Source organism: Ictidomys tridecemlineatus, chromosome Y, assembly GCF_052094955.1.
Source record: "Ictidomys tridecemlineatus isolate mIctTri1 chromosome Y, mIctTri1.hap1, whole genome shotgun sequence".
NCBI lineage: Eukaryota > Metazoa > Chordata > Mammalia > Rodentia > Sciuridae > Ictidomys > Ictidomys tridecemlineatus.
Window position 1 is genome coordinate 5804947 of NC_135494.1, and position 16204 is coordinate 5821150.

Genomic DNA, 16204 nt, shown 5'->3' on the forward strand with positions numbered 1-16204 from the left:
GAGATCATTCAGTCATCAGCTCCACCAAGGTAGGGGAATGGGAGAATTAAGATTTGGCTATGTATTCTCCTGCCCTGTGTTGTCACTTCCCTTTGAATCAGAACATATTTTCTTTGGCCTGTATTTGACAAAAATCTCAAAATTAAACCAGTCAAAAGACATCATATTAATAAGTTCATATCATTTTCCACCTTCTCAGAAGGTCACTAAATTTGCCCACTAGACTTCAGTACAAGTTGAAATTTCCTCATGACAAAATTCCCAGAATGCAAAAACAGTGAGCAAATTTTGGCTTAGATGAATGTATAGGTCATTCGAGAGCCATGACTGCAGTATAATGAGCCCACAGAGAAAAACATCTAAGACAGACAGCCCAGGTGAAACTTTAAGATACATTACATATTTGCCTAGTCTACACCTGTAACTTGACTGAGCATCAAGAAAAGCCTCAAATCTGAAGTATGCCTATTGTAAAATTTTCTGCAGCTTCAGCATTACCACTCTGTAAAAAAAAAAAAGACTACATTTTTCCTCAGAAGTTGTCTGCTATTTATATTCTGAAATGGCAGTGTCAACACTTCAAAACATGATTCAGATTATGAAATACATAACTCAGAAAATATTTTAGCAGTATAAATGACAGGGAACAATCTTTCTTAAGACAACACATGGGCTGATGACAAAGGCAGTGAGGTTTTCATGGTTATTCATCTGACATAATTGAAGAAGAAAAAAAAGGGGAGATGACATCAAGGACAGAGCTGAACCTTCTTTGTCAAAGTTTAAGTTTCTCATATATAGGCCAATAATGCAATATTCTACTGTTCAAGAAAAATTATATTAAGTTTAGGAATACCATTTAGCAGATTCTCTTATGTGTGAGCTCGCTCATAACAGTATACTTTTAAGCTGGGCTCAGTGGTGTTTACCTGTAATCCCAGTGGCTTGAGGATGAGGCAGGAGGATTTCGAGTTCAAAGCCAGCCTCAGAAAATGGTGAGGCACTAAACAATTCAGTGAGACCCTGTCTCTATAAAGAAAATACAGAAAGGGTTGGGGATGTGGCTCAATGGTCAAGCGCCCCAGTTCATCCTCAATACCAAAAAAAAAAAAAAAAAAAAAAAAGTGGACTTTTGTCAAAACTCATGGAGCTGTTTAAAAAAAAAAATCTATTCACTAACTATATGTTGCCCCCAGAAAAATAAGGTTAGGGGGAGAGTAATTGGATCAACTGTTACAAATGGAAAAATGTATACATCCTAACCGTACCCATCAATAAATTATAAGGTAAACAAATTTATGAAATCTGACTATACCTATAACATTATACCAGAAAAGCTGCTTTCTCATTTCTGTCTTCAAGGTAACCATCATCCCAATATCTATATCATTTTCATCTTTTAAATTTTATATAATCAGAATCAATTGTATGATTATGGATGACCCCTACAGGCAGAAGCTGGATGTAAGCAAAAAAACTTGTTCTGCCCTATTCCAACAGATGCAATGATGCAGCAGCAAACCACATTGCAAGAATAATGTAATATGGAGATAGCATTTCCATTGGTAAGGCCAGTTCCCCTTAATTTGGTTTACTATCTGAAGAGACAGCTGTTAAATCTGCAAAATATTAAGAGTTCTACCTGTTATTTACCAATACTCAAACATCAAGAGTGGATACTCTAGTTTGAAGAATTATCAATATTTCATTGATTCAATCCACTTCCCACAGACTACCAGTATTTCAGTATGCTCTTAACTAATAAAAGCAAACTCCAGGCTGAGTTGTTAATCACTAGGTTTCAGGGAAATACAATTTAAAATAAACAACTAGCTGATTATGAAAATGTGCAATAAACCAAGTAATTCTAAGAACAAGGGGCAAAAAGAACACTACATAAACTGACAAGTATATAAAAACTGAATATTCTGGAAAAATTTCAAGGGTCCATTCAAAAAATGTAGAACATATAAACTCTTATTCTACTTTACAATGTTAACAGAAAATGCATATCTCCAATAAATCAAAGTAACTCATAGGGCTGGGTTGTGGCTCAGTGATAGAGTGTTTGCCTTGCAAATGTGAGGCACTGGGCTCAGCAACACATACAAATAAATGAATAAAATAAAGGTCAGAGCTTGGGATGTGGCTCAAGCAGTATCGCGCTTGCCTGGCATGCGTGCGGCCCTGGTTTGATCCTCAGCACCACATACCAACAAAGATGTTGTGTCTGCCGAGAGCTAAAAAATAAATATTAAAAAAAAATTCTCTCTCTCCTCTCTCACTCTCTCTTTTAAAAAAAATAAAGTTGAAAAGAAATGTGAGTTTAAAAAAAAATAAAATACATAAAGTAAAATAAAGGTCATACAACAACAACAAAAAAAGTGTAAATAATATATGGGATAACTCACAGTAGACAAAAAAGGACACTGAATTCAGCTAAAATATTTCGTAGCTAAATAAGATGTTAATTGTTGTCTATTTAATGTTTACCAATTGACAGTGTCTGCCTCTAGCCACATGTGGCAATAAATTACAAAAATAAAAATTAACTGTCTATCAACCATCTCAATTACTGATCTCTTCAATTCTTGATTCTTTTTGTAATGAAGAAAATAACATCATTTTTTCCCGATCAATTCATTCTTAGCTCAGCCATTCTTTATATCAAAATATTATTTATAACAGAGAAAAATCACATGACATACGCCATATTCAGGCCTTTCAGATTTTCATAATTTGTAACAAAAATCCTGTTTCTCTATACTCTAAGCTCAAACAAACTTCATACATTCTTGAAATAGTTAAGGAATACAAGTAACTTCATAAAGTCTCACAAATAACTCTAAGAAATGATTTTTTCCATTTTTTCCCGGGAGTTCTCTTGTACTTTACATTAAGCCACAACTGAAAGCCAAAAGATTGTGTTCAATTTTTTATTTTAGTAAAATCAGAATAACACAGCACATGCAGTGCTAACATCTATAACTAATACAGTAAGCAGTTACTAAATTTACAGTGACTTGAAATTCAATATTTACATTCAGCAAGTTAAATCTATTCTTATTTACTGAAAATATGCTGGCTGACAAAACTGAATGTAAGAGTCACTGATTATGGCAATACACAAAGATAACCACATGTTTGAAGACTGCAAATATGCCAGACAATCACTTAAAACCAATACAAACAAAACAAAACTCAAGAGAACTTTGAGAATCAGTGTTTAAAAGTGTTTTCATTAATATTTTTAAGACAAGTATCAAAACCTTGGCATATTTTCATCTCACATTGCCAATTTTGTCAGAAAATTATAGCTACACTGCAAATGCCAGATCTGGTTAATTTGACTCAAGTTTAATAGGACTTAACATGAAAAGCTCACACTACCCCGAAATATATTATTTCACACATGGTGACATTCAACATTCAATTGCCAGTGTTTTTGTATTGTCTTTTGGTCAAGTTTCTTTAAACTTTCAAAGAATCACTTTTAGGCTTACAAAAATAAATATTTGTCAAAATGTTCAATAAATATTACACAAACTAGCAGCAAAAAGTTATCTAAAGTCTGTCGTGTGCAAATAGTTTTCTTCTCATCTATCATTCTATGGTCCCAAATAAAATTTTAGAATCTAATTCTTGACAAGCTGCTTTCAACAATCTCCAAGAGACAAAATAAGATTGGAAGTTTAAGGACTCGCACAGAAGACATATATATAAAATTCTCTGAATGTGCAATAAAATAAGTACTTTGTAAAAAGTTATGGGCAAAATGTACAAGAGTCTAAACCTATATTAATTGAAATAGCACCGTAACAAATGTCCTTAATACTGTCAAGTGCACCTACTACAGTAGTTTTAGAACAAGGCACAATACACTTGAAAATCTATTGCACTTTAAGAAATTTTTACCAACTTCTTATGCCACTTTCAAGATATACTTTTCTTAAAGGTCACTCTCCATTCTGGCCACAAAATTCTAGGTGGGAGAGGCATTTTTAGAAGTGGACAACATCTTTGGCCAAATTTAGCATAAAGAGATTATAAATATAATGGAAACCTATGCAACTAAAAAATAACTGAAACTGCACTATAAAGAACTAACACCTTGTGCAGTTTAGTACATATTTCCAACCTGTGAGATCTCAAGGATTTCAGTTTGTTATTCTACAATTTACAAAGTCTACAAGTGTAAGCCATTTTAACCTTTCAATGCAGCTGTAATAGAGAAATATGAATCTGTATTAAAATAAAGCCTGCTGCATAATCATTTCTGTTCACACACCCTTGACCAAAAAACATCAACACTAGCATGCGTTAAAGACCAGAATCCAACAAGGCCGGTAATGAGGACTGGTCATTGACATGGTCAGCCATTCTACCATCTCAATTTTATTTACGGCAGGCATTAAAGAATATAATTAAATGAACCCTCCAAACAAACCTTGAGCTTTTCCTGTAATCATATGCCCACAGATGCCTAACTTAAAATAACTGTCTAAACATTAAATAAGGAATTGTGTATTAAATGTTAACTTTCAAAAGAGTGCTTTCAAAAAATTTGGGTGTATTCATACAACACACCTGATAATGCCTGGAATGGCTTCTTAAAAAGAGTTTAAGGTTCCAAGTGCCTATCCAGGATAGAGTGAGCAAGTCAGAACTTTAACTTAGTACAGTTTGCCACATTAGAAACTAATTATGTTTTCATGTTTCTCCCCCCAGTCTGCAAAGATGGAAATATCATTAACAGGCTACTACTATGTAATTTTTTTCTTTATCAATACATGTATGCATGAACTGATGATTCCTGTTAAGTTGTATCACACCTGTGTGCCAAGGTTTGATTGTAGCCCAAGTTCAGTAAATTTATTTGTCAAAAGAATTAATATCTTGAGCATTATTGAGCCAACAGGACATCAAAATAATAAGTTGTCTAAAGTTAAAGTCACAGTACATTAACAAACAAATGATCCTCGGTCATAAAATTATAAATGCAGTTTGGGGAGGGACTAAGCAGGAGGGGAGTTAATCCAAACTATAGCAACTAGATCTTCAAACCAACTTCTGAATAGAGCTGCTGGTTGTTCCTTTCTTCTTGTGACTTTGAGCTCCCTTGGAATTTTCAGGAGAATCACAGCTGGTAATGTACTGCAAAGTTCTTGAAGCTACACGATATAGTCTGGCTAAGTTACATGTGGTTTCCATATTAGCTTGTATGAAAGGGTGACTTTGCTGCAAAGCAGATTCAGTTGCCCCACCAGTCAACCCCCTGGGAGTTATAATTTCCTCCATATCCATCACTATTGTAGAAGCCTCCATAGCCACCTATCAAGAAATGTTTAAAGAGAGAAATTAAGTCATCCACTGTTAGTACCTTTCCCTTTTGCCTCAAATACTTTGAAGAAAATCTAAATGTTGGATTTTATTTTTTGGAAATTATAATTTCCCTAATAAATTATGCTTTAAAAAGGTGACTAAAGGGGGGAAAAAGACACCCCCCCCAAAAAAAATTTAGTTACCTCCACCAAATCCTCTGTTACTGCCATGACCACCTCCACCACTGCAGCTACTGCTTGCGCGATTACTACTAAAACCAGAATTGCTGGATCCACTACTTTGTCGGTAGTCTCTGGCACCAAATCCTCCACTGAATCTACTGTTGTAAGAAAAAAATAACATGTGGTGGCCTATGAGGATGAAATTCAGTTAAAATACCAACTCCTGTTTTCAATTTGTTTTTTAAAATTAAGCCCTACTATGTGTGATGATTATTCTTTGATGGATATTTCCAAAAGCCTAAGCACTGAAGAGCTGACACTTTGTCATATTAACTTTTATAATTGTCCAAAATATTCTGGTTGTTGAATTATTTATTTAAGTTTAAGATTAACATCTTAACGCATTATGTCCCATAGCCTTATAAATAAAACAGAATGGATCAATTAATTCAATCCTTTGGCCTTCAAACAAGGAATAAAGATCCCAAATAATGTGTACCTCTTTGAGCGTCCACGACTGCTACCTTTGTAATGGTGTTCATAAGCCATATTCTCCAACCAAGATGGCACTTCTTGTTTAGCTTCCACAAGAAGATCCAACAAATCCTTTGTGATATTTACATTTCTTTCATTAAAGAATGAGGTGGCAAGGCCTAAAGAATTTAAAATATTAACTTTCTGTAGAAAATTAAAGTTACATAAAAAAGAAAAAAATTCAAATGAACACCTTACCAAGGTTTCCAACACGTCCTGTACGGCCAATGCGGTGTACATATTCTTCAATATCACTTGGCAAATCAAAATTGATTACATGTTTCACATTTGAAATATCCAGACCTCTTGCTGCCACCTGAAAAATTAATATTCATTAAAAGAAAACAGCTCACAAGGTAGCATAGGCCTGTTATCCCAGCAGCTAGGAAGGCTGAGGCAAAGCCAGCCTTAGCAAAAGCAAGGGATTATGCAACTCAAAATGAGGCCCTGTCTTTAAACAAAATGCACAATAAGGCTGGGGATGTGGTAGAGTGCTCTCCCCTCGAAAGAAAGCAGTATTCAAACTATAAACTAGAAAATGAATTATACGCACAGCTGTAGCTACTAGAATTGGGCTTTTCCCTGAGCGAAACTGATGAAGGGCCTCTTCTCGATCTCTCTGAGATCGGTCTCCATGAATACTGGTACATGCATATCCTTCGTGGTATAAGAAATCCTCCAGTGAATCTGCACCCTTTTTGGTCTCTACAAACACTAAAGTCAGTGAATCCTTGCCTGAAAAATAGGAAGGTTCTGTTTACTAATAGGCTGGACATCAATGCTTATGCCAAATATTAAATAGTTTAATTCTTGTATTTACTTAAAAAGAGGTGCAAGTACTATCAGAAGAGCCAAAGAGACTCTCCTTTTATCTAGCTGATGCTAGGATTCATAATTTCACCTGTTGCATTTAAGAGATCAAGTAGAAATGACCGTTTGTCTGCCTCTTCTACCCAAACCACTTTCTGTGTGATGTTCTCAGAAGTAGAGCCTACTCTGCCTACAGCCAGGAAGATATATTCATCCAAGAAGTCACGGGCAAGCATCTGAAAAAGTAAAAAAAAAAAAAAAAAAAAAAATCCATTCTAAACATAAATTACAAAATCCAGAAATGCTAATGTACTATTAAGAAAAATAAATGCAGCTTCAAACAGTACCTGTATCTCCTTAGGAAAAGTAGCACTAAACATCATAGTGTGGCGAACACCCTTTGGTGGCATAGTATCTTGTTCAACTATACGACGTATTTGAGGTTCGAATCCCATATCTAGCATCCTATCAGCTTCATCCAACACTAAATACCTATTAATGAAAATAATTCAGTTGATGTGAAAAATAGTTTTTTTTGCCTCTGCTGAAAAGACATTGAGTAAATGTTGTCTAAAATTAACTATGCCAACAGCCAGGGATGAGGGCACATATCTGAATGTACCCAGGTAGGTTTCAGGCGAACCTCACAGCAACTTAGCAAGATTCTATTTCAAATTGAGAAATAAAAGGACTAGATATATAGGTTCAGTAATACAACATTTCTGGGTTTAATCCAAGTGTGTGGGAGATCTCACTGTGCCAACATACTTTCTAAGCTCTAATTTTAAACCTTAATTTTTTGTCTATCATAACAGACTACCTCAATTTATAAAAGTTAACATACTTGCAGAAGTCTAATCCAATTTTTCCTCTTTCCATCATATCCACTAGACGTCCTGGAGTGGCTACTAACAAATGGCATCCACGTTCTAAGTCCCGAATCTGCTGACCAATGTCAGCACCACCATAAACTACACAAGGACGAACTCTAGACCTGTATGAAAACTATAAGCAAAAAATTTATTAGTCATAAAAATATCATTAGAATTGATGAAAAAGGCAATAATTAACTAAAATGCATACTCACTTTTCTGGCTTCCTCGTAGATCTGTACAGCCAATTCTCTTGTTGGGGCTAACACCAAGGAAATTGGGTATTGTTTGCGACGCCCATATCTTCCGTTTTCCTAAGACAGTAGTATAGTTTTCAACTTTAAGTCCCCAAACTTTAGCTCTACTTCATTAGAGTAAAATTCCCTGTAATTTTAATGACACCTAAAAACAGTTTTTGTTTAGAGAGTTCCACAACTATTTACAAAACATTTTTTTAAGCATAAATTTGTTATTTTATAGAAAAGACTACCTTCACAGCCTTCAAGGCCTCTCCTGGACCATCTGTATATATCTGACTTAAGATGGGTAGAAGAAATGCTGCAGTTTTTCCAGATCCTGTTAAGAAAGCACTAGCTTATTAATTGTTAATATTATGGCTGTATTTACATTTTTTTTAGTTTACCAGTTTATGACTTAACATTTCCTATTTACTTTCTGCCACTACAAAAAAATCTCTGCTGTAGCACTACTAACAATTTGCTATAGGCAAAAAAAGATGGCCTGATTAAAAAAAAGTAGTTTCATCTTACAATCTCAGAAGTGTAAGACAAAAAGATAATCCATACTAAACAAAGGACTTGGGCTTCTTCATATAAAACACTTCCCATAAATATCGAGTCCATTTTAGACATTAATACTTTAATCAAGTAAGCTTACCTGTTTGAGCACAAGCCATTAAGTCTCTTTTTTCTTTGATAATAGGAATAGCATGTTTTTGCACTGGAGTAGGTCGAGTGTAACGGGTAAGCTCAATGTTCCCCATGATAATTTCTCCCATTTCAATATCACTGAACTGTTAAAGAAATTAAACTAGGTCAATCAAATACACCAGCAACACTATACCTACTACATTTTAAAATACACTAATATAAGAAAGCCACCATTTATGCTTTTCATATGCTTTACACATCTACATTAGAGTGGTAACCATCACAAATTCAAACAAAAACACTTACACTTTCAATATGTGGAGGGCAGTTATTGCCTGTTGCCTCTACTGGTATATCATCATATTTCTCAAAGTTAATCCCAGTGTTACCTCCAGAGAAGAGTTCCCTAAAATCAAATTGTTATCACATAAATGTTACAGCATGTAATGAGTTTCATGACAATTAGCATACATTTCAAAAACTTACTGTTCTAAGCGTTCACTTGGTGGAAGTGGTTTTGACCAATTATCTTCATCTGATTTATCACACCAACGACTATGTCCACTTCGCTCAAATTTGCCAAACCCAGTTCTGTCACCACGACTGCCCATACCATCATAGTCACTCCGTCCTCGGTCATCAAATCTGAACAGTATGAGCACAGAGTACGTCATTTATCACTCAAGAAAAGTATTTGTACTAGTAGTTAAATTATTGAATAAAAGTTCCCTTAGGTATGTCAAAACTTACAACTCAGGTCATCTTTTGTAAAATAAAGTCCTCTAGCTAACCATTGCTAATATGAAACTATATCTTCACTTGAAAAAAAATTAATAGTTTTGTGAAATTCACTGCTGAAATAAGACTTCACATAGGACTAAATACAATTATTAGGTTCTTTGTTTACATTAGTAAAAAAAAAAAAAAAAAAATTACCTTCCTCTTGATCCACTTCCACGATCACTGAAATAACTTGGCTTTCCTCTTGAATCACGAGACCCAAAACTGCTGTATGCATCCTTATCTTTACTACAACTCCACCCTGAACTGTCCTTATCATAGTATCCTTCAAGAAAAATACTAATATTAGAAAATAACAATATTTTATGATTTCCATTTTCCCAAATATATAGCTCTTCATGGACTCAGCCTTCCTTTCTCTGATCCTTGTGGGATCAAAGGTCAGGGGTCCCACAATTTTTACCATCTTAAATTCTCTTGTCCTCCAGAAATTGTTATATTAACCAAAGTAATTTCATGGTTAAATAATGTTCTAAGTGAATGTAACTTCTAAGAGACTAACAACTCACATTTAACACTACTATTACACTAGTGCTATTATTATACTTTATTATAGCATCACTACAAATATTCCAGTTTGTATTTATAAAGTGTAAATTTTATGCATCTAAAACATGAGTTTAATCAATTACTTTTTAAGACTTTGGCAAGCTTTAAAATTTATTTTAAAACTAGGCTTATCTATTAAGGGTGATTTCAGGGCTGGGGTTGGGGCTCCATGTTTGAGTTCAATCCTGTTACCGCCTACCCGCCCCACCAAAGAATATTGTTCTTACAGGTTTTGGTGTGGTGGCTCATAGGTGTAGGCACAATTTCAAAGTCAGCCTCAGCAACATTTAGCAAAGACACTAAGAAACATTAGCAAGTCCCTCTCTCAAAATTTAAAAAAGGGTTAGAGATATGGCTCAGTGGTAAAGTGAGTTGTATCTCTACAGGCCCCCCCCCCCCCGACTTCAAATACCTCCATTAAATCTTTTAAGCTCACAGGGGACAGGCTAAAGCTAACTAGATAAAAAAAAGCCAGAAATGCTGTACTAACGCTATTTTAAATATAATACACAGTATCTATAATTCATATTTTGGGACAGTTCCAGCTAACCAAATGTTAGCTCAAGAACAGTTACCTGGAAAAAAGCTTTAGATATATAACCAACCAGAAATAATCTGTTTGATGTAACAGTAAAGAGAATTTCGCCCATTTTTTTTTTTTTGTGTGTGTGTAATGGTGAAAAATGAACTTGATAATTCCAAGTACTTTGTAATCAAATCACTATGTGGGCAACCATACAACATGTCATGAAAAATAAAAGGGACACGTTCATGAAAGAACCTGGAAAAGTTAACATCAATGTAAAAAACAATCTGGCTTCATTTAGTAACATCAAAAAAAACAGATCAAATGAGGAATTTCAATATGATCAGCTCTGCTCCATTAGACTGTTAGGTGGCCCTTATAAATGCGTAAGTAGTCCGGTTAAAAAATGTACACTGAATTATAAAATTTAACTGCAGGCAAAGGATAGCTTAACATCAAGAGCAAATCCGATTTTTCCACCAAGGAATACTACATTAGAAAACTCATTTTCTAAAGTTACTATAACACCCTAAAAACAAAAGCACCCTACTAACATTTCTTAATCCAACTGAAGTTTTTTCAAAAGTTAATTTCATACTGAGGCATAACATGGCTATTTCAATTTAACAGAAATAGTAGGTGGTATAATGGTTACCAGGTTATATTCATGAACTGTCAAATTCTAAGAGTCCAACAATACTGTATCACCTTTATAAAGTTGATGAGAAGCAAGTACACTTGGAAATAAAACAGAAATCAACCTTATTGCTGACTAATTTCCGTGGAGACAGATAATAAAACATAAACTCATGACAAAACAAATAAACAAACAAAAAGCTGAAATAGTTGAAAGCTTAATCAGGCATTTTATAGTTTCAGAGAAATATTTATGGTTTCTTTTACTATTACTATAAGTTCTAAAATACTGCCACTCCTTTTAAAGTAGTTAATGTTCCTGGGATGCAACTGCAGCCAGATAAATCCTAAACAATAAAGAATACCATAATGAAAAAATTCTGCTGTCATTGTGAAAATAAAGCAAATATCATTAGCTAAGTAATCTTCTGATTAAACAATATACAGACATGTATAATTCAATAGAAAGGAAACTCAGCCACAGGTTAATTGTCTTCTCTAACCTCTCAGTATTCTACCCCTGATATTCTATCACAATCATCTTTCTTTTAACTTTAATATTTTGCATTCCCTCCATTTTCAGATCACCCCTTTTGATTATTTGCTACTCCATACTATGACTCCCACAATATTTTTTTTGTATATATCTGTCTATAGGACAAAGTTCATAATAGAAGTTTTTAAGACATTTAAAAAAAAATCTTTCAAAAAGAAATTGTTCAGGCAAAGAGCTAAGAACTGGCAAATATCTAACCCGAGTGTGGTCAAATTATAATGCTCCAACTATTAGCTACTTTGCAAAATCTGCACTTTCACTATAGCATCATAAAGTTTGTTTTTCATAGTAGGATGGGTCCTAAAATTACACATTCCAAACAGTATTATTATGTTTACAAACAGATTAAATAATAGAGTGATGAAAACTGTCCATAAGAGTCTTTGAGCTTAAAGTCTGTCAAAAGAAAATAAAAATTAAGGGACATTTCCAAAGATAGGAAGTTCTAGTTTCTGAATATAGGACTGATCCAACAAGTACAAAAAAAGAAATTTCTTAAGTAATTTTGTTTTCCTCTATGTTCTGGGTATCTTCTAAGAGCAAAAGATCTAGAAAATTTCATAATCACATACCTTTAGATGCTTCTCTGTTTCTTAAATGAGGAGGTATATAGCGTCCTTCTAAAAAAAGAGAAAACTACTATTGAAAGCCCTTCATAATCTCCAAGATACAACTTTTTATGGAAATATCGATTACTCAAATGGTGCTTAAAGTTTTACCTGGACATATGAACACCATACATAATCCCACATCATACATAAAACTAGAAAAAGAATGATTTGATAAAATTACATATTTTAATTTTAAAATTTCTAAAATAAGACAACAGACTAGTTGATGGGTAAGCAAGCAAATGAATAAACCTCCCACTATTTTTAAAGGAATGTTGTTGAATTTAATGTGACCCCCAAAGATCAGATCTTAGTTTTATCACTACATCTCGGGTTTCACTGTGGTAAATTTAGGTTGCAGCGTACAGCCTGTAAGTATACAACTTCTGTAATTGGTTTATTACAATTCAGGAGAGGATGAACATACTCTACCCTCTTTATAATTGATGGGACATAAATTTTCTAAAAGATGTGTATTACGTGAATAGTAATACTTAACTGTTTTAAGCCTGAAAGAATCACTCTTTGTCATTCAGATGTGTCACAATAATTCACATTTAATACAATAAAATTTTAAAGTATAAAATTAAATTTGAAATTGGTTAACAGAAATTTCTGATATAAATACTATATTTTAAAAAATTTACTTACTGCTACTGCTCGCTGTACTTCCTCCTCCACCCTGATTATCAGAGGAGTTCAGGTCTAAACCAGCAAACTGAAAGAGAAATGTTTATGTCTCACACATTTACATACGAAAAACTAAGATAAAAATAAAATCGATCATTGTCACAATTGCAAACCAGAAGTTCTACATTTCAGTTCTGATCCTACAGTATTTACTATGTAGTCTGCCTCCTAAGGTTTGAAGAACATTCTGAAATCTACAAAGTTTAATGATGGCAAGTAGCTTCATCTAAAACAAAAATGTCTATTTTCAATTGAAAAAGCACTTAATTCATCAAAATATTAACTTAATTTCTCAGCAGTTATAATTTATTTTGATTCTTTTTGAGGAATTAAACCAGCTGTTTCTACTTGATATTGTTTTTTTGGTACACGATTTTGAACTCTGGGGCACTCAACCTCTGAGCCACATTCCCAGCCCTATTTCTTATTTTATTCAGAGACAAGGTATCTCACAGAGTTGTTTAGTGCCTTGTTACTGCTGAAGCTGGCTTGCTTTGTTTTGTGGTACTGGGACTGAACCCAGGGCCTTGTTTATGGGAGGCAAGCACTCTACCAACTGAGCTGTGACCCCAGCCCCTGAGGGTAACTTTGAATTTGCGATCCTACTGCCTCAGCATCCAGAGCTACTGGTATACAGGCAGGCGCCTGCTTTCTACTTGGTATTATTTTAAGGGGGGTCGGGGGAGTCCACATTAGGACAATTTGAAGATTTCGTAATTTCTTCACACAGGAAAGGAATTACTTTTAATTTGGAATTCCTAAGCATGAAAAATAAACCAACCAACAACAAGGTGGTGACTGCAGTTATTTAAAACTTTACATTCTTAGCCAGCGCGGTGGGCGCACACCTGTAATCCCAGCAACACGAGAGGTTGAGGCAGGAGGATGGCGAGTTCAAAGCCAGCCTCAGCAACGGGGAGGTGCAACTTAGTGAGATACTGTCTGTAAAATATAAAATGGGGCTGGGGATGTGGCTCAGAGGTTGAGTGCCTGAGTTCAACCTACATTCGAAAAGTTACGTGCATCATCAAGAAATTGCACTTAATCATTAGAAAATTCCCAAGTCGGTTTATTCTAGAGACTCTGGAAATCGTTAATCAAGATTTATGCTTCCTTGGGGCTGGGGATACAGCTCAATCCTTAGAGTGCTCGTCTCCCACGCAAAAAGGCCTCGGTTTCAATCCAGCATCACACACCACACACACCAGCCCAGCATGGTGGCGCACACCTGTAATCTCAATGGCTCAGGAGGCTCAGGCAGGAGGATCTTGAATTCGAACCCAGCCTCAGCGTTGGTGAGGCAATGACCAACAAAACCAGATCCTATCTCTAATATACAAAATTGGGCAGGGGATGATGTTGCTTAGTGGTCGAGTGCCCGGAGTTAAATCCCCGGTACCACCCCTCCACCCTCCCCCTCAAAGATGAGATCAATTCCCTCACATTACATACAATCATTACAACTTAAAAATCAATCAGCACTCATTGAATCGGGAGACAAAACTTCAAACTGTCCAAATAACTTAAGGGCCGCTCGGAACAAAACTACAGGAACAAGAACCTTCTAACACGAAAAAAGCGCTTCCGCGCCACCACCAACACCTCAAAAGAATAGCAATTCTACTTTAAAAAATGTAGGCTCTGGCTAGTAACCTATTTCAAGGTCCTCCTCAGACATACAATTTTAACAAAATTGCCACGCAGATGGTTGATTACAGTGACCAGATGTTCTTCCCTCAGGCCGACTCTTAACCTAAGAACACATACTACATTTAAAAACACTGCTCTCAAATAACTTGTCATCCATATACTGAATTTAAGTATCAGTGTACAAGGTGCCGATTCCCTAACATCCCAGAAGTCTACCCGCTGGCGTCCAACCTCCATTATTCCCAGGCACTGATCAAGAGAAGCACGAGGCGGCCATTCTTCCCTCCCCTCCTACTATTCCCTTCCGGCTCTCGGCTCTCGTGCGTCACAAAACTTTCCACTCCGGAAATGAGGCCTCGTCATTATTTAAGGCAACTAGATGGGGACCACCGGAGAATAATTATTAAACACCAGATACCCAATTCTTTAAACTTTTGTTACAGATTTTACCTTACCCCACCAATCAAGCCTACAAAAGGTCAAAAGAACCATCCAACTGTGCTACCCTACACAAAGGCCATCGCCATTTCACGAGCGAAGGCCCCCCTCCTCCCGCCGCTACATTCTGTGGCAGGCCTTAGTTCTTTTTCCGCTTACGCACCAACGACACAGAATCGTCCACATCAGTCACCCAGTGAAAGCCAAACCTTTCAGGACAAAAAAAGGCCGCGTTCTGCGCAACAACACTATCACCAACTAGTCAAAACTCGCACCTGCGCGTTTCTGAGGTCTCGCGCTTGCATCGACACAAGCCGCCATTACACGCGACCGGGTACAATACCTCAGGCACAACCAACATTACCGTTACAGTCACAATCAACATTACCGTTACAGTCCTTACCTACGTTTTAAATCGCTTCTTCTCCCGCTCCCACCACCCCGAAAAACTAAAACCCGGGGAAAAAAGTCGTCAGCACTACGCTGTAAGCCAAATTAAACCAAAAGTAGTAAGTCTAAAAAAGGAGCCTCATTAAGTTATTTCAGCTCACCTGCTGGTCCAGCCCAAGCGTATTTTCCACCGCCACATGACTCATCCCTGAAGAAAATCGAGAACTCGGATCTCCCACAGCAGACGTAATTACACCCTCCTATTGAACTTCTCACAGGGAACTATAGCTCTGAAGTACACCGCTTCGCGACACCCGTAATATACCTACTCCGATGGCTTTACGTCAGCACGCAGGACGTGCGTGCACCTCGTTCCGCACACCACCAACCCCTTTATTGCTACCGTTACTTTTGCTTCGCTAGCTTGCGTTCGTTTAGTCATAACCTCGCGGTATCTTCTTTTTACTCTCGTCCGAAGCACAGAGATCGCGGGATTTTCTCCCCCCCCCGCCCTCCCCCCCCGCCTCCTTCCAAAGCTCGAATTCGGGGAATTAGTGAAACTTCAGCCTTTCTCCAGATTGGTGGTTTTAAGCATAGTGGCAACGTGCCACTTTCCTCCCTCCTCCCCCCCCCAACCCCTCGTTCCCTGCTTTTTTTTTTCCCCCCTAAACGCTTTCTTGTCAAGTTCACTTTCGCCAATCGGAAGTTTTGTAAAATTTCTGCGTACTATCTTCTTCCTTTTGGAAA

The 16204-nt window shown here is 36.2% G+C and overlaps 1 protein-coding gene across 2 annotated transcripts; it reads right to left on the reverse strand.

Annotated features, from left to right (window-relative positions):
- Positions 1–2922: 2922 nt before the first annotated feature.
- On the reverse strand, positions 2923–15888 carry LOC144372004 (ATP-dependent RNA helicase DDX3X-like). 2 transcript variants are annotated; one of them, XM_078035396.1, is made up of 17 exons: positions 15619–15888; positions 12941–13007; positions 12251–12298; positions 9547–9676; positions 9097–9255; positions 8917–9016; positions 8618–8753; positions 8211–8296; positions 7936–8034; positions 7693–7853; positions 7196–7340; positions 6940–7084; positions 6592–6773; positions 6237–6354; positions 6004–6157; positions 5526–5662; positions 2923–5331 (listed from the first exon to the last, which is right to left on the reverse strand). In XM_078035396.1, the coding sequence occupies exons 1-17, from the start codon at positions 15661–15663 to the stop codon at positions 5252–5254; spliced, it is 1992 nt and encodes a 663-aa protein (XP_077891522.1). In that variant the 5' UTR covers positions 15664–15888; the 3' UTR covers positions 2923–5251. The 2 variants fall into 2 exon arrangements, with proteins under 2 accessions (XP_077891522.1, XP_077891523.1); XM_078035397.1 differs by lacking the exons at positions 9547–9676; positions 15619–15888.
- Between the last annotated feature and the right edge of the window lie 316 nt (positions 15889–16204).

Bases quoted from the DNA above. Each gene is read 5' to 3' on its own strand.
- LOC144372004 (XM_078035396.1), bottom strand. From the start codon at position 15,663: ATGAGTCATGTGGCGGTGGAAAATACGCTTGGGCTGGACCAGCAG. The intron at 7,854-7,935 runs GTGAGTATGCAT...TTTTGCTTATAG, and splicing joins TCTACGAGGAAGCCAGAAAA to TTTTCATACAGGTCTAGAGT. The intron at 5,332-5,525 runs GTAACTAAATTT...ATTTCTTGATAG, and splicing joins TAACAGAGGATTTGGTGGAG to GTGGCTATGGAGGCTTCTAC.